This window comes from Kwoniella bestiolae, chromosome 1, assembly GCF_000512585.2.
Source record: "Kwoniella bestiolae CBS 10118 chromosome 1, complete sequence".
Classification (NCBI taxonomy): domain Eukaryota; kingdom Fungi; phylum Basidiomycota; class Tremellomycetes; order Tremellales; family Cryptococcaceae; genus Kwoniella; species Kwoniella bestiolae.
The window spans coordinates 7158930-7184408 of NC_089241.1; the positions used below are offsets into that span (position 1 = coordinate 7158930).

Consider the following 25479-nt stretch of genomic DNA (forward strand, 5'->3'; position numbering starts at 1 on the left):
ACCTATCACCCTGGGGTTTCTATCACGCCCGAGTCATACATTGATTATGCTCGTGCACAGGCGCCGATAGTAGTCCTATCACATGATGACGATCTGGAACAATACATTATGGGCAATCGAAGTGGGCAGTCACCCGCCCATCCACCTACCCACCATCCCCACTTACCCAATAAAACCTCTTAAATTCCCTTGATAAGGCTCTGCCAACTTGTAACACGCTCTATCAGGCGGCCAACCATTCCATATCGATACACCCTTCATCGAAATGACCATCGCGACTCCTCCGTCACACGTCACTCTCCCCTCTGGCGATCGTATGCCAGTAGTCGGACTGGGATGTTGGCAAAGTGAACCCGAAGCTCTCACCAAGGCCGTAGCACATGCTATCAAAGTGGGATACAGGCATATTGATGGAGCGACTATCTATGGGAATGAGAAGGCTTTAGGGGAGGGTATCAAGTTGTCTGGCGTAGATAGAAAAGACATTTGGGTGACTACCAAGTTATGGAATGGTATGTCTCGCTCTTTCCTTCTTGTCATTTGTAGAAAAACGGACGTCGCTGATATGTATTGATTGGGATCGATAGATGACCATCGACAGGAAGATGTCATGAAAGCATGTAGAAGATCGTTGGAGCTGCTAGGTCTAGAATATATTGATCTGTGGTTGATGCACTACCCCGCTGCGACCGATACCAATCCAGGGGACTATAATGATATAAATGTTCTTGATATTCCTTATACGGATACATGGAAAGCCATGGAGGAATGTGTGGATGCGGGATTAGTGAGAAACATAGGTATCTCCAGTGAGTATCGCCTTTCCGCAGGTCTTCACCGTTTGGAGGAAAGCGCACTGACAGCTGTGGGACGGTAGATTACTCAAAGACCGAGCTTGACAATCTGTGGAATGATTGTCGGATCAAGCCTGCCGTGCATCAACTTGAACGACACCCTTACCTACCTCAGAATGCTTTCATGAAGTACCACAAAGAGGTTCGTTCGCTTCACCTCTCACATCCTTGTTTATAGGCATATCCTGAAACTCATGGAAATCCATACAGATCGGTCTTCATGTCACCGCATACAGTCCACTGGGAAACACGAACCCCTCTTTCAACGATCGAGACTCCTTACCTCCCATCCAAAAGAACACGGCGGTAGTGGCTTTGGCAGAGAAGTACGGTATATCTCCGGCGAATGTTCTCATAAGCTTACAAGTATCAGTAAGTCCCTTTCCTTATCATTTTGAGATGTCCGCTGACCGAGTCGCCTGGGCAAAACACAGCAAGGTTGCTCGGTCTTACCTAAATCAGTAACACCTTCTCGGATCGAAGAGAATCTCAAGATCGTCCAGCACACTGAGGAAGACATCAAGTCAATCGAAGATGCCACGAAAGGTCAGAGAGCAAGATACTGCGATTTCAGCGATATCAGTAAGTCCCCGACCCATCCCTTCCGTGACGCAGGCTGACACAATGCTGATGTTCTGTGGTAGTCGGCTATAAGTATTATGTCGGCCTTGATGATAGTGATTAAGCGGTACTTGACAGATAAGAGGGGTGTTTTGTACCGATGCATATGTATATCTCTATCTCATCTATTGGTCTACTGACATTCCGGAACGAGATTTGGTCCAGTGCCTTTCGTCAAGAACTCCTTGAGGTTCACCAGAGCTGTTACTTCCATTTTCCTACGGGCGTCCTGGTTCTCCGTTCCGACGTGTGGTAGCAGGGTGACGTGCTTCATGTCTTTGAGTCGTTGGTCCACTTCGGGTTCTTTGGTGAATACGTCTAGACCCACTGAGCCGAGCTGTATGTTTAGTAAATCATCAGCATATATACCAGCGTTATATAGCGACGGATATGTGGGCATGATAAGCAGAAGATACGCGGTAGAATCCATCGTCATCAGGATAGAGAGGCGTAATGACATGGAAAGGGTGTGTGTATCGGAGAGGAAAGGTTTAGTACAACGGGGATGATGACAAGTAGCAAGCTCAACTCACATGACCATCCTGTAATGCCTTAATCATAGCTTCCTCATCTATAACCGGCCCCCTAGCAGTATTAACAATGATACTACCTTTCTTCATCGTCCTAATTTCCTTTTCACCCACAAACCCTCTCGTCTTCTCGCTTAAAGGTATACTAACCATCAACACATCCAGCTGTTTAAGAAAGTGGTACAGGTCCGAGACGTATTTCACATCTTGAGGGGCGAGATCGTTGGGTTTTCGATTATGATACACCAAATTACATCCAAATGGTCTAATGTAATTTGCCATCTTGAGACCTATACCTCCCATACCTAAGATTCCGACCGTCTTGCCGCTCAAGTCTCTGGCGCTTTCCTCTACTCCGGCCGGGTTGAACCCCCCTGCACGCAAGTTGGCTTCGCACCAGCTGAATCGTCTCATGGTCGCAATAAGTAGGAACACAGCAGTGGTAGCAGTTGCTTCATCGACTGCTCCGGGAGTGTTGGACACTCCCATACCTACGTTCTCATTTATCAGCTACCACTTTGTTTAGGATAAATCGGATGTACACTCACCTCTGGCTTTGGCAGCTTTTACTCCAACCGAATCATATCCCGCTCCCTTGTGAGCAAACCATTTACATGTAGGTGGCAAAGCATTGATCAACTCGTCATTGGAAGGTCCAACTATCTTATCAGAGAGGTGTTCATGGTATATTCCAACTATATCGCTATATCTTCCTCCGGATGCACAGTCTTTGAAGAATTCTTCTCGAGACTTTGACTCCATGGGCTATGGGCGCATAACAGGATCAGTATGATCCTCAAGCTGCCATCTGGACAGTACATTTCGAGCAGTGCGTACTCACAACTAATTCCGCTATATCTCCCAAAAGCTCTTGGGCATCTGGGCCCGCCCAGAACAACTCGCCTGCATTCGACTGATCAGCTCAAGAAAAACTTCCATAACAAAGGGGAATCCAGTCTACTCACCCATCAACAATATCTTGGGTGCCATGATGTCAGATCCACGCGTTGTTCCAGGTCAAATGTATACGGGGTATGAGGAAACGATACTTGATGGACATTCAAATGTAAATGTTGATCCCTTCTGTATATATACGTGCACGCTACAATGACGACCCGAAGCAGATTGTCAATTGCCCCGATTTCCCGAGTTCCGGCCCAAGAAACCGAATATGTGTTGGGTGTGAGCTCCACATGATAAACGCATGGCCTGATGAGATCTTTCCTTGATTGGTTTTCAGTGATTGAGGAATGGTTGCAATGCCGCAGCGATCTTGCATGCTTTGACGATGCTCCATCTCCGATTTCTTGAACAGAATGACCAGATTAGATATCCTTCAGTGTGGATCGGCAGGATACTACAAGTACCGCACAGTAAGGGTGATGGGAAAATGCTGACAGTTGTAATGCTTGATTAGTAGCGGGATCAAAATGAATTGTAATGATTGCAATCATTGATTACGATTACATTAGACCAGGGCAGAGCGAGGTGCGTGCCCGTGCCTATTCACAGATCGACCATCAATTTAACAACCTGAATTACCCAGACATGTGGGTACTACTATCATCATATGCTTTTCATGATTTATGACCCACACTCGATAGACCTAGCAATCCACCAATGTTCCAGACCCAGATCCAGATCCTGGGCTGACAGGGCGGGGAATGGCAATACTGCACGAAAATGAAGAAAGATTGACCAATATCGGCTCTACTTTCTCACTTTCGCCGTTAGTCAATGAGTAATACCGCCCGGCGGTCGGAGCGGAAGTTCCACCGGTGATATACATCAAAAGTATGTACAGCATGATCAACCTATATATGAACATATCTTACAGCATCACTCATTCTCGTCCCTCTTATTCCTCACCTGACTCTCTCAGTAAGCAACCATGTCGGCACCGTACTTCCTAGGACTGGACGCATCCACCCAATCACTCAAGGCGTCCTTGTTGTCGGTCAACCTGGACGTCAAATCAGAATGTAGTATCCATTTCGACACGGATCTACCGCATTACGGCACGAAGGGAGGGGTACTGTTTGGCCAGAAGGGGGAAGTACACTCCCCCGTGTTGATGTTGGTGGAAGCTCTGGATTTATTGTTCGAGAAGATTAAAAAGGCCGGATGGGATGTTGAGAAGATTAGAGGTGTAGCCGCAGCTGGACAGGTGAGTACTATCTGTTGCAACTCGTACCAACATAGTACCTAGGAGGATAAATACTGTCAAATGTGACTCATTCTGGTCCAATCAAACTGACGATTGTATATACCGTAGCAACACGCTTCGGTATACTGGTCTAAATCATCCTCTTCATTGCTCTCATCACCTGATTCATCTTCACCCCTGCTTCCCCAACTGCAAGATGCCTTCTCTCGACCCATCGTCCCAAACTGGCAAGACTCTTCCACCACCCGCGAATGTAAAGAGTTAGAAACCGCAGTAGGAGGTCAGCAAGCTCTCGCGCAAATCACAGGCTCAAAAGCGCACGAGAGATTTACCGGCGCCCAGATCATGCGGTTCAAACGGATCGACCCCTCAGCATACGACAACACAGATAGGATCAGTCTAGTCAGTAGTGCGGTAACTACGTTATTGTGTCTGGATGGAGAAGTAAAAGGTATAGATGAGAGTGATGCGTGCGGGATGAACCTGTGGACTATGAACAGGGAAGAAAGAGGTTGGTCGGAACAGCTGCTAGAGGCCATAGCTGGAAAGGAAGGTGCAGAGGAATTAGCTAAGAAGTTGGGCAAGGTGGAAAGTGATGGTGGGAAACCAGTAGGGAGAATTGGCAAGTGGTTTGTCGAAAGATATGGGTTCGACCCGGAATCCTTGGTATTTCCTGGGACGGGAGATAACCCAGCTACCTTCCTAAGTTTGACCTGTGAGTCGAAATCTTGCATGTTTGTTACCTGCATGATCTTTGGCTGTTTATGCTAATTTTCAATTCAGTACGAGAGAGCGAGGGCCTGATATCGATGGGTACATCCGATGTTGTTCTGGTCTCCACCAGCAATTACTATCCGCTTCCGGAACATCACGCCTTCTTCCATCCTGCTCAGATAGCTCCTCCAAGCTCACAAGATAGCGACAAAAGGGAAGGTGCAGAGTCGTTGCGGTACTTCAACATGCTAGTCTACAAAAGTGAGTTACCGGTATTGTCTTCGGCTCGCCAATCTGGAATTAATGCAAATGGTTGCAGATGGTTCTCTCACTCGTGAACATGTACGAAATCTCTACTTCAACAAATCGTGGGATGCGTTCAACGCAGCTGTGGAAGCATTGCGTCCTAGATCCTTCGATGATCTACCTTCCAGAGCTGCGTTCTGGTGGTTGCTTCCTGATATAGTGGTGAGTGGTCTCCTCTGCCTGCGACACTCATCTATGATATCTCACAGTACTTATACTAACCCGCTATCATTTGAATAGCCTCACAATGCTCATGGGATCTACAAGTACACAACCGACCCAACATCTGGACCATATTTCGAAGTACGAAATGCCGAACGGGTCAAGGAATTTTCTAATCCACAACAGGAAGCATTGGCGATCTTGGAATCCCAATTACTCAACTACCGGTCCAGATCGTCAACGATCCTAGAAGAATCTCCTGAAGCCTTTCCTTCCACAGCGGGCATCGAAATCTCCCTACCTAGATTGACGAGAGTATATGCGACAGGAGGGGCAAGTGCCAATCGAACGATCTTATCTCTCATGGCGGACGTACTGTGCACTCAGGTGTGTAAGAACGTAGATTACCTAGATGGGGAATGGAGGGACGTACAGTGGAATTCATGTAGTGTAGGTGTAGCTTACAAAGCAAGATGGGGCTGGGAAAGGACACAGAAGGGAAGGGAGTGGACAAGTTTTGATCAGGTCATTAAGGAATGCAGAGAGAAGAGACGAAAGATTAGAGGAGGGGAAGGAGAGAGTTCGGATTTGGCGGAGGAAGGTATAAAGGTCATTGCTACGCCTGGGGAGGGGGCTAGAGCGTATGAGAGAAGGGTGGAATGGTGGAGAGAGTTGGAGGCGAAGGCGTTGGAGGATCAGAAGGAAGATGAGGGGCAGTAGAAATGTGCTGGGAGTTGGAACTATATGAGGGGAATTTATCGTATCAGCGGACAATTTATCAAATATCGAAGGGATTGAGTGCTGAGAAAGACAACGGGTTCTATCAGTCACGGACATTTCGATATACATACTCAACAACGTTGGTTTCAGTCTAATTTGAGCGAACATCAGCATTTTATAAAGTACCATGTATGTCCGATGTTATGGTCGTACGGATACGAGTAGTTCGCGAGACCTCATACTTGTTCCCATGAGTGGTTGCTGGTTCAGGAACGTTGATAAGAGATTAACCTGATCACGTATCAGTTCGTGATTGAGTGACGGAAATAACCGAGGTGTACGTTCCCTATACTGTACTGCTGTTCGCTCTGCAGTCTTCATCATAGTCGTGTATATCGTGGGTCGAGCATCTCAACAATCAAAGTAGAACCGATCATACCTCTAGTGATAGATTTGTACATCGCAGAGAAAAACCATGACCGTCGCACCCTCTACACCGCTCCCATCTTTCTCGAGAGTAGCGATCATAGGAGCAGGTGGCGCCTCTGGATTGGCGGCGATCGCCCAATTACTTGATAAAGGTGCCCAGCCGCATCAAGTCGTGGACATGAAATCAGGGACACAGCAGGGGGAGTATGGAACTACGATGCTGATCCTGGAGAATGCCTGGTAACTTGGGATGAGGACCTTAGTCTGGGTCTCAAATGTAAGGCCTGGGTCTATGATGCGGGAAGGAACGGACCGATGTATTCACTAGAATGAGAATGAAATGGCTGATGGGAACGGACTGGACTGTATAAGCTATCTACGATGGATTCCGGACCAATCTTCTTCAGGTTGGTGAGTGGCTGTTTTGGCTACACTGAAACCTTGGCAGGAAAATAGCTGACAAGATATTTTTTTGATGAGGGGTGTTCACTTCATATTTTGAGGTAAATCCTATTTGTTCAAGTACAATTTTACAGTTCTTTCACACGACATGCGTACTCTGTCTCAAATAGAGTCGTAGTAAATACCCAAGGGTTGCATACCTGTCCATTTGAGTACGATCTACTGCATGAGAGGAGGTAGTGTATTGAGTGCGCTGTCACGTCGGCTGCCTCCGTACCATATATTTGATTCCGTTATCGTCGACATCAACGATACCGTTCATAGTAGGAGATGGATAAGAGGATAGGATAATAGATGGTATTATTCAACTTCGTCCATTCAACATCTACTTCGATTATGGACATGGACGCTCATGAATTCTCGATGGTTGTCGTGTCTTACTATCATTTAGATAGCACGGTTTTGCTCTGCACCTCGGCATCTCCTCAAGGCTACAACTGTCCATTGTCCCCTTGGAAGTCACACTAATCTAGCTGAGTGCTTGCTTTCTTTAGCTAGGATATTGTAGAAGTCTCAACAATATCCAGGTTAGCCCAACAATCTTGTTGATCACTCAATCTCATCGTTGGTCTACTATATACTTCGGTTAGATTATCCTATCTTCCGTCCTCCTCTTGTCATCTGCTCGCCTCTCTAGGCCGTCTCCCATATGTTCAAGGCCATCTACTGAGGTCTTAGTTCGATCATCGTGACAAGATAAGCTTGCAGCGAAAAAGCATTCATGGGTGTTCTTGATATTCGATTGCGTGTGAGATTGTTATGTCTGAGCTAACCTACCTGGTAGTGTTGGCTCTTATACTCTAAACTTAGCGAAACTATCAGCACTCTACTCAAGAGTGTAACTAAAACTAATCTCGACGACCCTTGTCGAGATAAACTATAACTCAAAACTCACTAGGGGCAGTGCTTCGCAGCTAGTGAGGTCAGGTAGATTAACTCTATTCATTCAATAGCACTTGCTATCGAACAACTACAGAACTAGATCTCTGGGGATACTAGTTCTGAGTTGCTCGACGAGCTCATCTTATATATCTTACAATCGTATATACGCTTACCAAGCTTCTATCTACTAATTTCACATTCTAACCCATGCTTGATAATCACCATCAATCTGAGTAAACATTTCTAAAAGAACACCCCTCAAAATCATCCTAATCCGAGGTTGTCGAGGATACCGGAGGTACTAGTGTTGATGGTTAGGAATAATCATTGATGGTGCTGAATAATGGTATGGCAAGTCCGAGTATCTCCTAGGATGCTTATTCATATCCATCACTAGTACTGAGTGGTCGTTGGTATCATAGTACTATTCATCTCCGACGCTCGTCGAGATGTAGTATTTTGAGGTTGTTGGTCAAAGCGTTAATGTTGTCGATACGATAGTAGAGATATGACGTATATGAGCCACGTGAGGTGTCACGTGACAAGAGGTTATGGAATTTACGGTGAATTTCATAACAGTTTTGAGCCACCTAAGATGTCAATTACTCGTATTCACGGTCCACTCGGACGCCCAGCCCAGTCGGATGATTAGAAAAATTGTAACTGGAATTGGCGAGCTCCGCTAATGAGCGGGGCCAAAAGCAGTTTTTCTTAGGAAAATCCTAATGATCGTCCGACTGTGGCGGGCGTCCGAGTGGAACCGAGTAATGTTCTCTCATATCCGATCTGCCTGATGCGTTTCATGTCTCAAGACACTTTCGAGCCCGGTGTTTTGGTGCTGGATGTACAAGGATGGACGAACTCTTCGATCGTAAAAATCTGTGAGACTCAATGCTAGCCAACTGCATGCCTTACCACTTGCGGATCGATCTACCTTTGCTGATGAGACCGATACGTCACCATTTCGGCGCTCAGCCGAATTTTGCTGCGAGACCAGAGAAGTGGAGCGGTGAAGATGAACTCCCACCTGAGTCTGGTGAGTCTGGTGAGTCTGGTGAGTCTGGTGAGGAGGTGTTTCATCAAACTCCCGTGTAATCTAGCACATTCTCATCGAGTCTGTCGCAGCCAGAAAATCAGGAGATATATCATAACGCAAGTAGCAGATACATATGTGCTAAGTACACGTCATTGAGCATCGAAGCGAGAATTGACGATTACCAACCACCCCAGTGTCCCGGCTTCAATCAGAGCCACGCCTCTCCCTTTCATCAACCATAGCCTCATCCTCGCCAGATCCAAAAATCAAGAGTTAGAGCCCCTTCTAGGCCTAGAGTGTGTATCGGTACAAGGGAGATCGATCTCCCATATCCGCGAGCTCTTGAGGGGTGTATTTGGCACGGACCTCCTCCTCGGAAAGCCTGGACCGTTTCTTGTTGATTCTGATAAGTGCAAACTCCAAAGACACGGCAGCGATGATGCCGGCCAGAGGAAAAGCAATCGAACAGCCGTATCCGGTGGGGTAGGAAGGAGCTTCCTTTTCGATGTAGATATAAGACCCGATCAGACCTCCGATGTTGCCTATGTGATCAAACGATATTGTCAATACCGAGATTTCATGTCGAAAGGGAAGAGACTTACCGATACAGATCATATATGCCATACCCATCGCTCGCTTGGCCGGTCCAGCCAGATTGTTGGCGGTCCACGCGTTTCCTCCGGGGTTGATGGGATAGAAGCCCAAGCACGCAAGACAGATAGCAAAGTAGCATGGACCGATGTTGGCCTTGATTCGCGGAGCTAATGGAGCCATGATGCAGAAAGCAATGACAACGAGTGTTTGAGCGCCGACGATGAATGGCATACGTCTCTTGAATCGGTCCGAGAGCAAGGCGGACCCAAAGGCAGACATACATCCGAGAATATAAGGTGGGATAGTCAGAAGTTGAGCATTAGACGAGGTGAATCCCATGGCTTTGATGATGGTGGGCAAAGTGAATTTGAGCGCGTAGTTGGGCACGGTGTTGGACCAGTAGATTATCGCTTGAACGTACAACTGCCAGTCGGTCACGACTGATCGTACTGTCTTCCAGTCGATCCCAGTGTGAACATCTTTATCGCCGGTGGCGGAAGCGTCTTGAGCTTTCTGTACCAATGTCAGGTATTTCTTCTCGTCACTGTCGAGGAACTTTGAGGTGGAGACCGTGTCCAGCAGGACGAAGGGAACCAAGAATCCAAGAGCCACAGTCGCGCAACCTTCGAGGATGAAGATGTATCTCCAACCTTCGATCCCGCCAACACCGTCCATCTTGGCGATGGCGAAGGCCAACAGTCCTGAGAAGGCTCCAGCAAGGGCCGATGCACTGTAGAAGAGAGCAATTCGCACTTGAAGCATATGTCGAGGATACCAATTACTGCAGATGAGGACGGCACTGTCGGGAGTTTCAAAGGCCGTCATAAGTACTCGGATTTAGGATATTACCTGCAGCGGCAGCGAACAGACTTACGCCGGGAAGAAACCTGCCTCAGGAATACCAAGTGCGAGTCGCACCGCGAGTAAGGCGCCGAAGGAGTGGACTGCACCATGAAGAGCCATGATAGTTCCCCAACAAAGGGTCAGACCGCCAATCCACCACGAAGGGCGGTTTCCGAAGTATCGATGCAAAATGGCGTTTGCTGGCATTTCGAAGAAGACGTAGGGGACAAAGAAGACCGAAAGAGCGATGTTGTATTGAGTACCACTCATCTTGAGATCGGTTGTCATTCCTTCGATCTTGGCGTTACCGATATTGGCTCGATCGATGTACGAGAATAGGTACAGAGCAGCGAGCATAGGTACCAATCGGATGTCGATCTTACGATACATCTTTCGTTTCTTGACTTCGTCGAAGTTTGCGATGAAATCGAGCTCTTCGGCACCAGGTCCAGAGGCATTCAGCTCCTCAATCTGCAGAATTTCGCCCTTGGCGTCGATCGGAAACTCGGCGAGCTCGGTAGAATGTGTCGACTGAACAGTCGTCATGTTGCGTGACGGGAAATCGAGATTGACTGCACTTCGAGGATTTGAGGGAATGCGCTTGCTTCAGAATTCGTTGCTGTCTTGAACTTGTGCGAAAAGAAATTAATTATTCCAAGCTGTCTTAATATACTCTTTTCAACCGTCGTAAGTTGGCAAAATCATCCAAGGTTTTCCTTCCCCAAGGGGTCTCCGAACGCCAATCACCGGACTTTCCCTTACGGGGAAAACCGGAGAAACGGAAAAAGCCAAACATATTTCCGGATGGTCCCAAACATCACATTTCTGTGTTTGTCACTAATGTCTGCATCGTCTCCTCATTTCCCTCTTCTCATCGACATGTCTGTGAAAGCACACCCCTCGGCAATCGTATCTCAGTAAATCCTTTCCGGTAATGGGGAAGGCTAGAGAGACGGACTCGGGCGATCCTGAGGTACCTAAGCGAAGGAAATTGAATAGTCACGCATGCGATGCTTGCAACGCGGCGAAAGCCAAGTGCGAAGGCGGTCAGGTGAGTGCGGAGAACGAATGCAAGACGAGCAATCTCCACATCATGGAATTCTCCGCCTGACTATGTTTACTGGCTGATGATCACGTTCAAGCCTTGTTCGCGGTGCACCAGATCGGACAAAAGTGAGCCCATATCCCACATTTCCAGTTGCCAACACGTGGATGGAGCTTATCCAATGGGTATGCAGTGTGTCAGTACTCTCGTGTCGATGGCAGAAGAAACCGGGGCAAGCTGTCTTCCCATATCTCCTCTACACACCGAATGCTAGCTTCGAGCTCAGATGTCTCGCGCTCGCCTGTGTTTGAACGGGTGAACACCGGACAGCCGGACAAGGAGGGAGGCCACAATGTTACACACGCCCCGTCCAGTGAGGGTAATCCAGCGTCCATACCTGCCATGCCAGTGGATCAATTGATGGGTATAGTCGACTCTACAATTGGTGGGTCTTCTAATGCGCCATTGATGCCGGATCAAAACGAGGCCGGGGCGATCGCACACACGGATCAAGTCATGGATCCCTCCGCGACGTCCGCGGTCAACCTACAAGATCCTCTTTTCACTTCCGGTTGGCCATCAGAACCCGTCCATGCTGCGGTAGACATCATTTCATCAGTAACTTCACAGCAGTCGCAGGGCTCGGCTCCATCACAGCACGCAATCAGGACTTTACAACATGACATGCCTGACGAACGCTTATCAGCAGCTAGCTGGAAGCAGGATGATCCAAGTGGGTCCTTCTCACAAGGACTTGTGTGTCATCGCAGGCTGTGAGAACTGACAAAGCAGCTCAACTTAGGTCGGTCAAGTTGTAGTGGATTCTTGGACAGTGTGTACCGCAGTCTGAGCACTACCCTTTCCCTTCGCTCCTTTCCTCGCACAATCAATGATATGCCCGAATCGGACGATGAAGATACTGGTCAGGAAACACCCAGCTTCCTACCCCCAGAGTCCGATGCGCAATTATGGGTCGATTGTTATTTCGATCATAGTTCTGTGAGCTATCGATTCCTTTCACGCGCGATCATCCAACAAAGCTTCGTTGCACTATATGCGGATAAACCCCTGCACCCAGAGGATACGATCCTCTTACTCATCGTGTTGGCAGTCGGTTGTCTGTGGTCAGCATCTTGGAAAAACCTAGATCCTATGGAAAAGCGGAGCCAAGCGTAAGCCATTCCTGTGCGCAACTGGTACGCTGGGGTCGTGGAACTCATATCTCGTCACAGAAAGCGCATCTATAACATGGCAACGAGAACTAGAAATAACCTCCAACAGAAATCGACTACCTCACTGCGGACGGTACAGATAGAATTGGTAACGGTGCGTCCAATTCGGGTCCACCATGCACTATGAAAGCATCTGATGACTTTCTTCGTCCCTTTTTAGGTACAGCTACAGCTTGGGTTGTCGCACTTCCGTGCAGCTTGGATACATCTAGGTACGGCCGCCAGGATAGGGCAGATGCTTGGATTGCACAGGCACCACATCGACAACCCAGTCTCGGTTGAACAATCGAGACAGCTGGCATTTTGGGTGACCTTCATTCTTGATCGATATCTATCCGCCGTGCTCGGGTTGCCCACTATTCTTCGGGAGGAAGACATCAATCAGGCCTATTTTTGCGAGCATAGTCCTTTGTCAGACGGGACTGTGATCGATCCGACAGACGCGAAGGCGCTCCCTGGGTCCTTGGTACATATAAAGTAAGCCGTGATCTTCCTCCTTGCGGCCGCTGGCCACATGGCCCTCTCCATGATGCATCGACTTACTCTCGGGGATCGTCACGTAGGCTTGGACACATACTCGGACATTGCCTGCAATACGTCATGAGAACCTCGTCATCTTCCCACGAGGTGCGACATCAGGGTACTTTGCAACTGGAGCAGGAGCTTGATGAATGGCAGAGATCCATACCCTCTTTCTTTAAACCTCGAACAGTGCGCATCAAAGATTCCACTTCTCAATTCTACATGGTGGATCATCTCTTTGAGCGGTGAGTCTCTGCATCTGAGTTCTCATCTCGGCGGATCTTAGAAGGATCGTCGCTCACTGTATGGTATGGCTCTCGTCAGACAACGTCGGACAGTGGAAGGAGCTTACTGGTTCATCCGCTTACTATTATACCGCAATTTCCTGCTGGAGGAGTTCCTTTCCGCTAGTCCCGGTGCTTTAGACGCTTTGCCACACCGTCAAGTGCCGAACGAGGTTCGCAAATGCGTGGAAGCGGCCATGGCAATCGCAGAAATGGCTGCTGAAATCAAAGATGATACTCAGTACAACGGGACGTATTGGGTGAGTTGCCAAATCCTGGCTAGCTTCGGTCGGGGCAGGCCACTGCTCACTGGCCATCTGATTCGGCTTCAGACCTCGGCTTACTTTACTTTCTGCGCCATCGCTGTGCTTTTGGTTTACATGATGCTATACGATGATGCATTGGACGACAAGGAGATAAGGAAGATCCTAGAGTCGGCGCAATTGGGATTAGCAAGAATGACCTGGACGACCCAGACAGAATGGCAATCTCTGTTACAGGTGACTTCATGACGATTCGATGCTCACATCTACAGAAGCCTGTCAACTAGCTCTTGTCGCTGACTGCATACGATTATGCGATTTTGTTTAGGAATCCCAAAAATTCGTTGACATCGCTGAGGCTCGCCATAGACGATGGGGAGGGATTGATTGGGATCAGATCTTTTTGTCACAGTCAAGAGCGCCTTCGCCGGGTGCAGGAGGAACTTCTTCCACCAATATGCTTTCTGGCGGTATCAAGTGGGTCTGCATCTGCACTGTGCCATTACTCGCGAAGACTCTCGCTCATAGATTTGACCAATTTGCAGCGTCAATGATCTACAATTCTGGCAAGACGTTCAGCTGATGTGTGCCATCGGTTTGCCGTCAGGTAGTGCGGAGCTTAATAGCTTGGTTCGACTTCCAGAATAATTGACCCTCGGTGTCATGCCAACTGAGGCTCACCAGATGATTGAAATGCATTACATGACAACGAAATGCGTCTAGGTGCAGAGAGCCGTCTCCCTGATACTACATAGCTATGTATGATGTCTTCCGATCACAGTTCTTCGTAGCTTTGACCGTTCAGCCCGCGCAATATCTCATACACACCATACGCTCCTGGATCGGGTGGTCTGATTGTACCGGCGCTTCCTTCACCGACATAGGTACCTCTTCCAAGCTTGGGAACCATACGTCTAGTGTATTCTGCTTTATCTTTGGCAAAGTTGACGGCAGATTCAAAACCATCTTCAGCCACCCTTTGGACAAAGGGTATGAGGACATCCATCACGGTACGATCACCCTCTCTGGCAAGAGTGTACTTGCAGAGACCTTCCAGGGCTCCTGCCAGTGATTGCAGGAGAACATTCTGAATGACTGTACCATCTTTACCAACACATCTCTCCGATACCTGCTTTTGATAAGAAGCGAAAAAAATAGCCTACACAGGTTGTTAATTAGCTACCTTTCGATGCAGCTTGTGCAAAGAAGAAGGCGAAGTATCTCACAAATATGGCTCCTAAGGTTCCTCCCATATCTTCTTCGCAAATGTGAACTATCCTGCTCAATAAGCTCAAGATCGAGAGGGATTGTCCCGACACAGTGTCCAGCCAAAGGAGCAAGGCTATCATGGGAACCATTTTCAGTCTCTGTTTTCAACCTCGAGAAGCTAGCCGCAGTTGCAACATACATTTGACACCTCTTGTTAGTGTCTCTCCGCAATCCCCATCCCCCATCTCGGTGTCCCATACCGTGAGCATCGGCTCGGCGGAGATTACATTTTGGCAGCTTAACCGTAATCTTTCTTCCGTTTCGGCGGGTACTACAGCGAATTCCGTTAGGCTACCCCTTCCAACATCCTTTTTCCCAACCACTCACACCTGAGATCCTGACTGAAGCTTGGCTTGTCGTCTTCATCTTCAATCGTCTCGACCAGTCTGGCGGCGTTAGTCGTCATCTCCTTGATTGGCAGAGCTGTTCTCGGCCAAGCAGTAGCGTCCGTAGCAGCGTCATAGAATTCCAGGATTCGGTCTATCGAGGTCGAGGTCGATCGCGAAACGTTTGTTAGGTTGGTCAAGGTGATTGAAACTCCAGGAGCGTTCAAGGAGGAGATCAGAGTGCCCTGCATAACTCGAATTGGGCAAATTGAGTAGCGTTGTTTGAGGATAGCGACTGTATGAGCAGTAAAAGCGGACAGCTCAAGGAGACTAACCCCACCCAGATTGTTAATGGTTAAAAGCTCTGCGTCGTTGTCATTGACGGGAACATATGCTCGCTCTGTATCTTCGGCATCAAGAAGTAGCGCAAGCATTTCACTGATGAGATCGGTGGGTTTTGGGATAGGGGAAATAAGCCGTACACCCTGATCGAGAATAAAGCAAGCGTAAGCCGAATCCTGTATGTAGGCGTGAAGCAACAGAGCAGACATACAGGCTCGTTATGAATCCCCATGCCCAGCTCCAGTGTGTCATCTGTAAGCGACCCGTATTCCTGCGATCGCCCGGGGACATGTATGTGATCAAGCGAGCTCCCGACTGTTACTTGATTACTGGCGATTGCGTCCCCCAAAGCACCGCATTCTTGGAGACTGAGACCAGCAGCAGCAGCAGCTCCGATCAACTTCATGACTACGGACGTACACCCGTTCAGCAAGGTCTCCTGGTGTGCGATTGAGAGAGACAAAGCGTACCAATGGCTGCGCCAGCCAGACCTCTTCTGCCCACTAAGCTGTTCCTTGACCGCCCCACCGCGACGTCATCTGCGACTACCACACTTCTGACCGGAGTATTACCAGAAGCGTTGTGCTGCTGAGCGGCAAGCCCGAAATGTAGCATATCGCCGGTATAATTGATGATTATCAGGATGATTCCAGCAGATCGGGAACACATGTTTAGTGCTTTTCGAATCTGTCGAGTTGACGGTGACGCAAATAGTTCCCCTTGCACAGCAGCGGTGAGCATTCCGCACCCAACGAAATCTGTCCACGACCACTGTCAGCCTCATCTGATGCATAAGGGCGGTCGGTACGCCTACAGAGGTTTTCAAAGAGTCATGACTTACGAGCCATACCAGGTTCATGTCCTGACCCACATCCACTTATGACCGCAACTTTGGCTTTTTCATGATGAGCTACCGTCACAATGTTGTCCGGATGTAATACAAGTGATCCCCCGCGGCACGCCACGAGTCCTTCAAGGTGCTTGGCGACCAACGAAGTGCCGCTACCGTCCGTCTGTGCGTTGAAGAAATGCTTTGTTGCCATGCTGCTTGAGTGCAAGTAAACTTCTTAGTGTCTTCATCACTGGCAGGATGCTATACAGACTCCTTGCTGAATTATGTATCTGCCTCAGACGCGCATCTCCGGTCCTGATTTTGCAGTTCCGGTTCGCAATCTCCGTGCACCGGTCATATTTCTCCGGGTCCGTTGGGTGACAGTCTATATGTTTATGCTTGTATGCATGTCATCTCCATTGAGTCTTCGCGATTATATTTACGGTTCTGATCTGGTTCCATCGTCCACTTTGAGCTACCCTATCAATTTCAACCGCCCAAGTCCCACAATGAGTTTCCCGCATACCAATCGAACATATCAAATCTTCTCCAAGGCGAAGGCGGAAGGCTATGCAATCGGAGGTTATTGTGTGTGGGTTAATTTCTACTTTGTTGATCTCGCACAAGTCTGTGACTGACGTCCGTTCAGATACAATGCCGAGGGAGTGCTGGCTGTGATTCGCGCTGCAGAGCGGTGCCGATCACCCGCATTGATACAAGTCTTTCCCTGGACTATGCACAACCAAGGATTACCTTTCGTCAAGTTCATCGTCGAAGCAGCTCACTCTGCTTCAGTGCCCATCGCAGTCCATCTCGATCACTGCATTCAGCCCGCAGATGTCGAGCTCGCTCTGACTTTCCCCTTTGACTCCATCATGGTGGACGGCTCGTTGTTCTCGGAAGAGGAGAACTCGAAGTATGTCAGGGATATCGTCAAACGAGCGGCCGAGAAGAACATCACGATCGAAGCCGAGATCGGTCGAATGGAAGGCTGTGAAGACGGTCTGCCTGACTTGGGCTTAGATGAAATCCTCACCTCCCCTGACACTGTTGCTCATTTCATCGAGGAGACAGGAATTCACTTCCTGGCTCCCAGTTTCGGCAACGTACACGGACCGTATCCACCCGGAGGTGCCGAGAAATGGTGGCAGGTCGACAGGTGAGCTGGGATAACTCACTCAATGATCTACGCGTCGTGTTGTTCTGACTATTGTTTGCCATCTGATTGTTGCAGACTGGCTGGTATTCACAAGGCTATTCCTGATATTCCTCTCGTTCTTCACGGAACCCATCCTCTATCTGACGAGATGGTCAAACTTAGCATGACGATGGGAATGGTCAAGATCAACCAGAACCGAACTGTCAGGGAGAACTATATGAAGTTCATTGGGGATAATTCATCTAAGTTGGAGTTGACTAAACTGCAGGAACAAGGTGTTGAAATCTATTCGCGCGAGGTGGAGAGATTCATGGGAGTCGCCGGTTCTGTAGGCAAAGCTTGATAGTCTTCTCATGCAATATTATTCCACAATGATTGTATGCTCTTGGTAACCGTTGAATAGTTTTGTCCGAAGCCAATCAGAACCATTGATGTCTTGGTGCCTTCCGAAGCCAGACTGCCGGTGTCCGATTCATTTTCGGTATAATTGTGCCGCTTGGTGGGTTTTGTGGGGCGTACTTCAATATTTACTTCGCGCACTTCAACATGACGTGGACTTGAAGTTAGTCTCCGCATAAAATTTGATAAGGTTTTTATAGCATCAGAAGACAAGCTCATGCATGCATCAAAAGGCTGAATGCGTACAATGACAGGACAGGTATCAACACAAGGATTCTAACCCGCTTCATATGCATGGCAGTCAGCTGGCCAATTGTTGTTTTGTATGGTGACCTGCGAGCTCCATGTGGCAGACATGTGCTCGTGGTCTGCTGATCATTTTGTTTGGGAGCGGACATCTCCAGAACGTAATCAATGAAGTGCGCCCATCAAAACCCCGCTTGGTATCCTTCTCCCCTCAGCAACATGGCTCGATGCCCCGCATCAGGCGCGGCACAACGAGGGAATTGAGGCGGGTTCGCAAAGGACGGCTTGCCCGGACCGACAATCCCCTACAACCTCCTGAACCCGGAGATGCGGGGTAGCCAGTTCTCCGGATCTCCGACCTATATCCATAATGCCGTCGATTCATGTTAGGAGCAAACCGTAGTCATGTGGTAACCAGTGCGGAGAAGGCTTAGGTGGGCCGGCATTCTGCGGTATAAGACCGTTGCTGTAGTAATATGTTGCTGTAGTAATATCGATATAAAGTGATCCCTCTCAGCGTGATCTAGCCCCATCCTCCTGTCTCTATCATTACTCACGTTCCAACGCCTAGAAGACAAGACAAAAAAGAAAGATTTGATTGAATACAATGGAGGCCGCTTCATTCCCTTCATACAAAGACAAAGTCGTTCTCCTTACCGGTATCGGTCAATCTGATCCGGATTCCTGGGGAAATGGTGCCGCAACCGCTCTTCTCATGGCTCGAAATGGTGCCAAGATCTTCGGTTGCGACTTGACACTAGAAGCAGCCGAATACAACAAGAAGCGACTCACCGAAATGGGGTACGAATGCGACGTGGTTGCTGCCGATGTCACCAATCCGGACTCAGTGAAAGCTTTCGTAGATGCTTGTATGGCGAAACATGGAAGAATCGACATCCTGGTCAACAACGTTGGTAGATCGGAGCCAGGTGGGCCTGCTGAAATGCAGCCGAACGTGTGGGACAAGCAATGCGCGGTCAACCTCAGTAGTGTGTACCTCTGTTGCCACTATGTGTTACCGATCATGGAGGCCCAAGGAAGCGGATGTGTCGTGAACGTTGCATCGGTAGCTGGCTTGAGGTATATTGGTAAACCGCAAGTAAGTTTGGTGTGGTCCTCCGCTCATGCTTTCAGCTTGCTGATACTCCCTTGTTGCAGGTTGCTTATTCCGCCACCAAAGCTGCGGTGATACAGGTATGTGCACATGCAATTTGATCCTGACCGTGCGTCTTCCGTGGAGAGCTTGAGCCTGATGTGAGGTCTTATTCCAGTTCACTGCAGCTACCGCTGTATTGTACGCACCAAAGAACATTCGAATGAATGTTGTCGTTCCGGGTTTGATGGCTACACCGCTCCTGAAGATGCTCGCCGACAAATACGCAAATGGTGATTATGAAGGATTCGCTGCCAAACGAAACGCTCAAGTCCCCATGAACCGAATGGGAGATGCTTTCGATGTCGCCAATGCTTCGTTGTTCCTGGCTTCCGACGCCGCTCAATATATCACTGGTCAACAGATCGTCGTGGACGGCGGTATCACCCAATCCACGGGAAGAGTTTAGGTTCCAATGACTAAACACCATTCTGTATTAAGATATAGCTTTTTCATCGGATATGGTGGTGGGACCTTTACATCCGATAACATTGTCGTAGTTGTCATTGTCACAGACTCAGATTAGGCGATTTCATACTTCTTACACTATGCATACATCTTCAGATAGTTGAGCACGGTCTGCGTAAGCTGCTAAATCACCAAGGTCTGGCATCAAAGGGTTTGGTACCAAAACACAGAACGCAATTATTACAACTCTCGTTTTGACGCCCTGATCGGTTGGATGTCAGAACGCATATCGGGATCTTTACGAGGTATTTAGCCGCGTACACTACGATATTGGAACATTTACGAGACCAGATCCAGCGCGCAGGAATGGATTTATTCACAAATACACACGCACACACATAACACACATACTGGTGACCGGCTGAAACATGTTCATATCATCGTTGTTCAATAAGCCCAACGAACTCTCGTTGAACTCTGTCCTCCGCTTTCTTCTCCACCCTATCCTTTGTATCGTTCGCTTCAGATAGAGCCATTGCGCCCACCGCTTCTTCCACCCCTTTGATGTCGTCCTGTGTGTCTTGGCGTCAGACTCACCTTGCGGTACGGTGTAGTACCCTTACAGGATTGACCTCCGTGACTGACTGTCACCTCGATTTTGTCTGACAAACTTGCTGCTCAATGGCTTGACAGGGGTTGGATAGATAAGGGTGTTGCTGTTATGTCAGAGCTAACCTACCGTGTAGCGTTGGCTCTTAGACTCTCAACTTAGTATATCAATCAGCACTCCCTACTCAAGAGTAACTATGAACTCAAAGACTCATTAGGGGCAGTACTTCGCAGCTAGTGAGGTCAGGTAGATTGACTCTACTCAAAGACCTTGGCTTTTATTGGATTGCGTGAGTTCCTTGCCCCTCCATACGTGGTCGCACAAGTGTGAACTGCACATTGCTTAATCTGACGGGAGTGTTATGATAATCTCTGTGTGGAAGATCGATTTGTGAGTTTAAGTGCTGTCTTATCTAATTGCCCAAGGACTGACTTCCGTTTCAGGTGAACCCTCTCCCGCTATTTGAGAAAACTTCCCCTCTAATCGCACATTCCTATCTCAACGCGCCGATCGCACCCTTGCCCCCGTTGAAGAGGGACTCGACATACCTGGCGATCTCAATATAGGTCATCCGCAGGAATTTGAGAACCAAGATGAGTGGTTGAAAGCTATAGGAGTTGTGAGTGGATCCATATATACACCTTCATGTTACGGTCCCCGCGGTCACCGACTGGTGTTGGTATAGATATCAAGTGTCGTAGACTGATTTCTACGATTACTGAATAGGGAGACAAATGGAAAGTCCCTCAGAGACTGCGGGACCTCAGAGGGAATGCCATAAAGATAAGGAAAGAGCACTTGGGTTATTAGGTTATTTGGTGCTTTCGGAAGGATACAGTGATCATCAACCAGATATTGTGTCACCATGGGACCATCATGAACCCGTACATAGAGTAGAGTATTGTAGTCTTATCATCTAACAAGCCATGTTCCTTCGTTTCAGTCCAGGACATAGATCTACCTTTACGATCACGACATGCATGTTACACATACGATCCCTGACAGCGGTGTGGAGGCTGACGGAATGATCTTAGTAAGCACGTCTTTATGGTGGGATTATGGGTGGTGGAGGTGGTCCAGCTACAGTACTTTGTTTGCTTTGGAGATATAAGAGCTGGTAATTTTGACCTTTGTTAATGGTTGTAGCTCTTCAAGCAGATGTATACCAGGAATAGAGGATCACCACTTTGACCAACATGACTATCAACCCACCTGAGGCCCAACAGCACGCGTTATTTCAGCCCATCTCGCTGGGTGGGATTCACCTGAAACATCGGGTGGTGATGGCTCCGATGACACGTCTCAGAGCGGATGACGAGACTGCTGTACCTGCGCAATCGTCTATTACATACTATGAGCAACGGGCTACCGGTGAGTGTAATCCGTATCTTATGGAACGAACAAAAACAATCTCCTCCATAATGAGCTGTTGATGTAATGGTTTCCCAATAGATGGCGGTCTTATCATCACCGAAGGAGTGGTACCTTCCGCAGAAGGCAAAGGATGGCATCATTCGCCTGGGATCTGGTCGAAAGATCAGATTCAAACTTGGAAGAAGATCGTGGATGCTGTTCATGCCAAGGGAGGCAAGATAGTCTGTCAGCTTTTCGCCGCTGGGTGAGTTGATCACCTCTCCTCTCCTTACAGATTAGTTCCACCGATGGGTCACTCAACATGAGGAAGCTAACGACCCTTATCTCCCTATTCTTGTAGTCGAGTTGCAGATCCAACTTGTACATCGGTAGTGTACGCTCCATCCGACATGAACGATCCCACTCCTGGAGCCCCGAAGCCTCCCCTCAAGGTGATGACCGTCGAAGATATCAAGCGAAGTGTCAGTGATTTCGTTCAAGGAGCTAAGAATTGCATGAAAGCTGGGTTCGACGGTGTGGAACTGCACAGTGCTAACGGATATGTGAGCTGGACATGGGGATATTGATCAGTGATTATGTGACGAAGCTGATAAATGATCTGTTTCAACGCTAGCTGTTGGACCAATTCGTGAGTTTTCATCTGTCCAAATCAGCCTGATCGGCAAGGTTCACGTCAGTGCTCTATCCCATGAACTGATGATATTATCATTCTTGTCCTTTCTCTCTGTCACACCTCAACTCAGGTGCAAAGAAACTCCAATCATCGAGCAGACGAATACGGCGGCTCCCTCGCCAACAGACTCCGATTCCCACTCGAAGTCTTCACATCCGTCGCTGCGGTGATCGGCTCAGAGAAAATCGGAATTCGCATATCCCCCTTTTCCACTTTTCAAGGTATGAGAGATCCCCATGACCCCCTTGGCCTCTATATGGCATGCATCAAGGCCGTGCTCGATGCGTTACCGGGACTAGCATATATACACGCGGTGATGCCTCGAGTGAGTGGTGCGACGGACCAGGATCCTGACAAGTTGGGTGAACAGGATGATCTGGATCCTATTAGACAGATGTGTAGGGAGAGGAAGGTAGCGTTCATCGTGGCTGGGGGATTCAAGAGGGAAGAGGCGTTGGAGTTCGCCGAGAAGAATGGCGATTTGGTTGCTTTCGGAAGGTACTTTACCTGTAGGTTATTTTCATCTATAATGCTTTCTGGCATTGATATCGTAAGATTGTTGGTGTGATTATCAGCTGACCTGTTTATGATTGTCCTCAGCAAACCCCGACCTAGTAGCTAGGATCAAGAACAACTGGCCGCTGGTTCAGTACAACAGACAGCTGTTCTACACCCAAGGTACCGAAGGGTACACCGAGTGAGTCTTCCTCCACATCTGACCTCGAATATAGGGGTTGATTGAAAGGATAAGGCTAACCAGAAATATGCGTGAATACAGCTGGGCTGAGTACAAGGCGACTCATCAGTTCGAGGCTTCTTATCCTGAAGCACGATCTGTCGAGGTCTCAGCGTGAGAACGAGACAGATCAAGGTCTGATAAGACGAGTGAGAATGTGCAGATAGGTATGATTGTTTCCAGGTAGACAGATAGATGAAAAAGCAGATATGAGTATGCACAAGTGTACAAGCCATACATGTGGTCCTCGTTGCATCATCCAAACATGCATTGGTATGCGGTGAGATGAACAAAACCGCCACGTTGGCTAAAGATATTTTAAGTGCTGTCTCAGGTGATCCATAACGCCGAAACGCCGTCCACCTTGAATTCTGTATTTTTATTGTTCATGCGTCTCTTGTCCTCTTTTAGTGGAATTGATATCATTCTCATCGATAATTTACCTCTATCTGGTATCATCAAAGACATCCACAAAGGGAACAGCTCAGCAGGTCGCATATCGTCCATCCCATTCCATCCCCTCTCGACACAGACCAACCAGAGCGGACGAAAAAGGCCTGAAACCCACTCAAAATGACTTCCATGGCAGCTGCTCTCGCAGCTTCATTACCCGCTGCAATCTCAAGAACCGGTACACCCCAACCTTCCACCACCACCCAACAGCAGCAACAACCCAAGCAGTTCCCACAGAGGCTGGAGGGTGTTGTAGATGTAGAAGCTGCTAGGGAGGTAGAGAGCGTGCAGTTGAACTCCTTGGTGAGTAATTATACTTTTAAGAAGATAGATGCGTCGTGAAGAAAGGAAGTATTGACTTTTGCATCAACAGGTCTTCCTCAAAATGATGAAACATTCCACAGACATCTTACCACCCCCTCCAGCCAACACTTTACAACAAGATAGAAACGCACCACCACCTACTGCCCTTTCATCTCACACGGACTGCCTGGGTGTATTGTTGGGTTTGGATCTGGACGGAGTGATGGAAGTGGAAGATTCGTTTGCTTTACCAGGAGGAGAGACTAACCTTGGGGGTGAGTGGGATATTCCAATATTCCTCGAGCCAGCTCAACTTACTCCTCCAATCTCCACATACACCGTCATTCCGTAACGCATACAATCATATATTCGCGCTTGACGCAACCACACTAACTTGTCATACCCATTAGCCAACTCATACTCTGATCGACTTCTCACCCACTTAAGAGAGGTCCAAACACCCGACTCACCAGTGGGTATCTACCTTTCAACGCACAACGGAGGCTTCGCCACCAGAGTATCCATCGAGCTGTTGTCTGCCGTTGAGAAACACGCTGGAGGAAGGGGAAAGGCTATCTTGGTGGTTCACGATGCTAGTAAATCCAATGGAGGTGATTTGAGCGTGAAGGCTTACAGGCTGGGTGAAGGGGCTAGGGAGGCTGCTAAGTTGGGTAAATGGGATGAGAAGACGTGAGTGGGAATTCCTGTTATATTTGACCTGGATACCGCGGCAAGCTCTCGACAAATACTAGAATCGCTGTTGGGAGGGGAGGTCGTTGCGAAATCGCTCCAGGATCTCGTTCGGTGAAAGCATCGTCGCTAGGAGGAAAAATCCAAGTCTCAAGCTATGAAACGCATGCTGGCAAGCTGTTAGCACGGAACATCTCGCTGACGTTGCTTCTTTGTTACCCCACAGCCTTACCGAGAACGGTATAACCTCATCAACCCTCCTCTCACCCTTACCTCTCACCATAACTTCCCCAACTCTCATCTCCGCCTTCCTTTCAACCCTCACCACTCCATCCTCCGAAACCCAAACCGAACGAACCCTATCTAGCTCATCAGGTTCAGTACCCCTCCCACCATCCTTCGCACCACTCATCAACCCAACTTCGACCTCCTTGACCTCCTACCTTCAAAACACCCTTGACTCGCTGACCCTCCACTCGCACGAAGCCAACAACATTGCATTCCTGAGTAGGCAAATCGCCAGAGAGAAGGTGAAGCACGAACAGATGGTCAAGGATCGTGAGGAGGAGAACATCAAGAGGAGGAAACAGGGTTTGTCAGAGTTCCCTTCGATCCCCAAGGAAATTAAGAATCCTACGAAGGAGCCTTCGAGGTTGGAGATGATCTGTTTGAACGGTACGACCGAGGGGTTGGCTAAGAACATGGCGGCTGAGGCTGGGAAGGGTCTGGTCAGGACTTATCTCTAAATTATGTGGGGAGAGAGATTGTATATAGATATAGCATCAGATCATTGTACGGTTGATCTAGATTCATGCATTTGGGTTTCACACGATTGGCCGT

The 25479-nt window shown here is 48.4% G+C and overlaps 11 protein-coding genes across 11 annotated transcripts; 8 read left to right on the forward strand and 3 right to left on the reverse strand.

The window, feature by feature from the left end:
* Positions 1-265: 265 nt before the first annotated feature.
* Positions 266-1539, forward strand: I302_102683 (uncharacterized protein; the record flags this gene model as incomplete). Its single annotated transcript, XM_019188056.1, has 6 exons — positions 266-512; positions 588-809; positions 878-996; positions 1065-1226; positions 1289-1436; positions 1499-1539. 6 exons carry the CDS (start codon positions 266-268, stop codon positions 1537-1539), a joined length of 939 nt encoding a protein of 312 aa, XP_019050934.1.
* A 69-nt stretch (positions 1540-1608) lies between these two features.
* On the reverse strand, positions 1609-2995 carry I302_102684 (uncharacterized protein; the record flags this gene model as incomplete). Its single annotated transcript, XM_019188057.1, has 5 exons — positions 1609-1812; positions 2009-2496; positions 2554-2770; positions 2847-2908; positions 2971-2995. The coding sequence occupies 5 exons, from the start codon at positions 2993-2995 to the stop codon at positions 1609-1611; spliced, it is 996 nt and encodes a 331-aa protein (XP_019050935.1).
* A 901-nt stretch (positions 2996-3896) lies between these two features.
* I302_102685 (uncharacterized protein) lies at positions 3897-6074 on the forward strand (the record flags this gene model as incomplete). Its single annotated transcript, XM_019188058.1, has 5 exons — positions 3897-4172; positions 4281-4887; positions 4956-5147; positions 5206-5354; positions 5433-6074. The coding sequence occupies 5 exons, from the start codon at positions 3897-3899 to the stop codon at positions 6072-6074; spliced, it is 1866 nt and encodes a 621-aa protein (XP_019050936.1).
* A 475-nt stretch (positions 6075-6549) lies between these two features.
* On the forward strand, positions 6550-6836 carry I302_102686 (uncharacterized protein; the record flags this gene model as incomplete). Its single annotated transcript, XM_065869537.1, has 2 exons — positions 6550-6743; positions 6809-6836. The coding sequence occupies 2 exons, from the start codon at positions 6550-6552 to the stop codon at positions 6834-6836; spliced, it is 222 nt and encodes a 73-aa protein (XP_065725609.1).
* Positions 6837-9174: 2338 nt separating this feature from the next.
* I302_102687 (uncharacterized protein) lies at positions 9175-10866 on the reverse strand (the record flags this gene model as incomplete). The annotated part of the gene is made up of 3 exons (XM_019188059.1): positions 9175-9425; positions 9486-10276; positions 10352-10866. 3 exons carry the CDS (start codon positions 10864-10866, stop codon positions 9175-9177), a joined length of 1557 nt encoding a protein of 518 aa, XP_019050937.1.
* A 388-nt stretch (positions 10867-11254) lies between these two features.
* Positions 11255-14314, forward strand: I302_102688 (uncharacterized protein; the record flags this gene model as incomplete). Its single annotated transcript, XM_065869538.1, has 11 exons — positions 11255-11371; positions 11463-11493; positions 11559-12098; positions 12168-12537; positions 12598-12691; positions 12758-13074; positions 13161-13364; positions 13444-13663; positions 13736-13903; positions 13995-14143; positions 14212-14314. The coding sequence occupies 11 exons, from the start codon at positions 11255-11257 to the stop codon at positions 14312-14314; spliced, it is 2313 nt and encodes a 770-aa protein (XP_065725610.1).
* A 127-nt stretch (positions 14315-14441) lies between these two features.
* Positions 14442-16646, reverse strand: I302_102689 (dihydroxyacetone kinase; the record flags this gene model as incomplete). Its single annotated transcript, XM_019188061.1, has 7 exons — positions 14442-14825; positions 14893-15008; positions 15075-15206; positions 15263-15746; positions 15815-16011; positions 16074-16361; positions 16445-16646. 7 exons carry the CDS (start codon positions 16644-16646, stop codon positions 14442-14444), a joined length of 1803 nt encoding a protein of 600 aa, XP_019050939.1.
* A 298-nt stretch (positions 16647-16944) lies between these two features.
* Positions 16945-17937, forward strand: I302_102690 (uncharacterized protein; the record flags this gene model as incomplete). Its single annotated transcript, XM_019188062.1, has 3 exons — positions 16945-17027; positions 17085-17594; positions 17670-17937. 3 exons carry the CDS (start codon positions 16945-16947, stop codon positions 17935-17937), a joined length of 861 nt encoding a protein of 286 aa, XP_019050940.1.
* A 909-nt stretch (positions 17938-18846) lies between these two features.
* Positions 18847-19801, forward strand: I302_102691 (uncharacterized protein; the record flags this gene model as incomplete). The annotated part of the gene is made up of 3 exons (XM_019188063.1): positions 18847-19338; positions 19398-19433; positions 19511-19801. 3 exons carry the CDS (start codon positions 18847-18849, stop codon positions 19799-19801), a joined length of 819 nt encoding a protein of 272 aa, XP_019050941.1.
* Positions 19802-21606: 1805 nt separating this feature from the next.
* Positions 21607-23158, forward strand: I302_102692 (uncharacterized protein; the record flags this gene model as incomplete). The annotated part of the gene is made up of 6 exons (XM_019188064.1): positions 21607-21781; positions 21863-22028; positions 22125-22326; positions 22398-22412; positions 22528-22966; positions 23058-23158. 6 exons carry the CDS (start codon positions 21607-21609, stop codon positions 23156-23158), a joined length of 1098 nt encoding a protein of 365 aa, XP_019050942.1.
* Positions 23159-23766: 608 nt separating this feature from the next.
* I302_102693 (uncharacterized protein) lies at positions 23767-25385 on the forward strand (the record flags this gene model as incomplete). The annotated part of the gene is made up of 4 exons (XM_019188065.1): positions 23767-23949; positions 24020-24224; positions 24360-24639; positions 24866-25385. 4 exons carry the CDS (start codon positions 23767-23769, stop codon positions 25383-25385), a joined length of 1188 nt encoding a protein of 395 aa, XP_019050943.1.
* Positions 25386-25479: the final 94 nt, after the last annotated feature.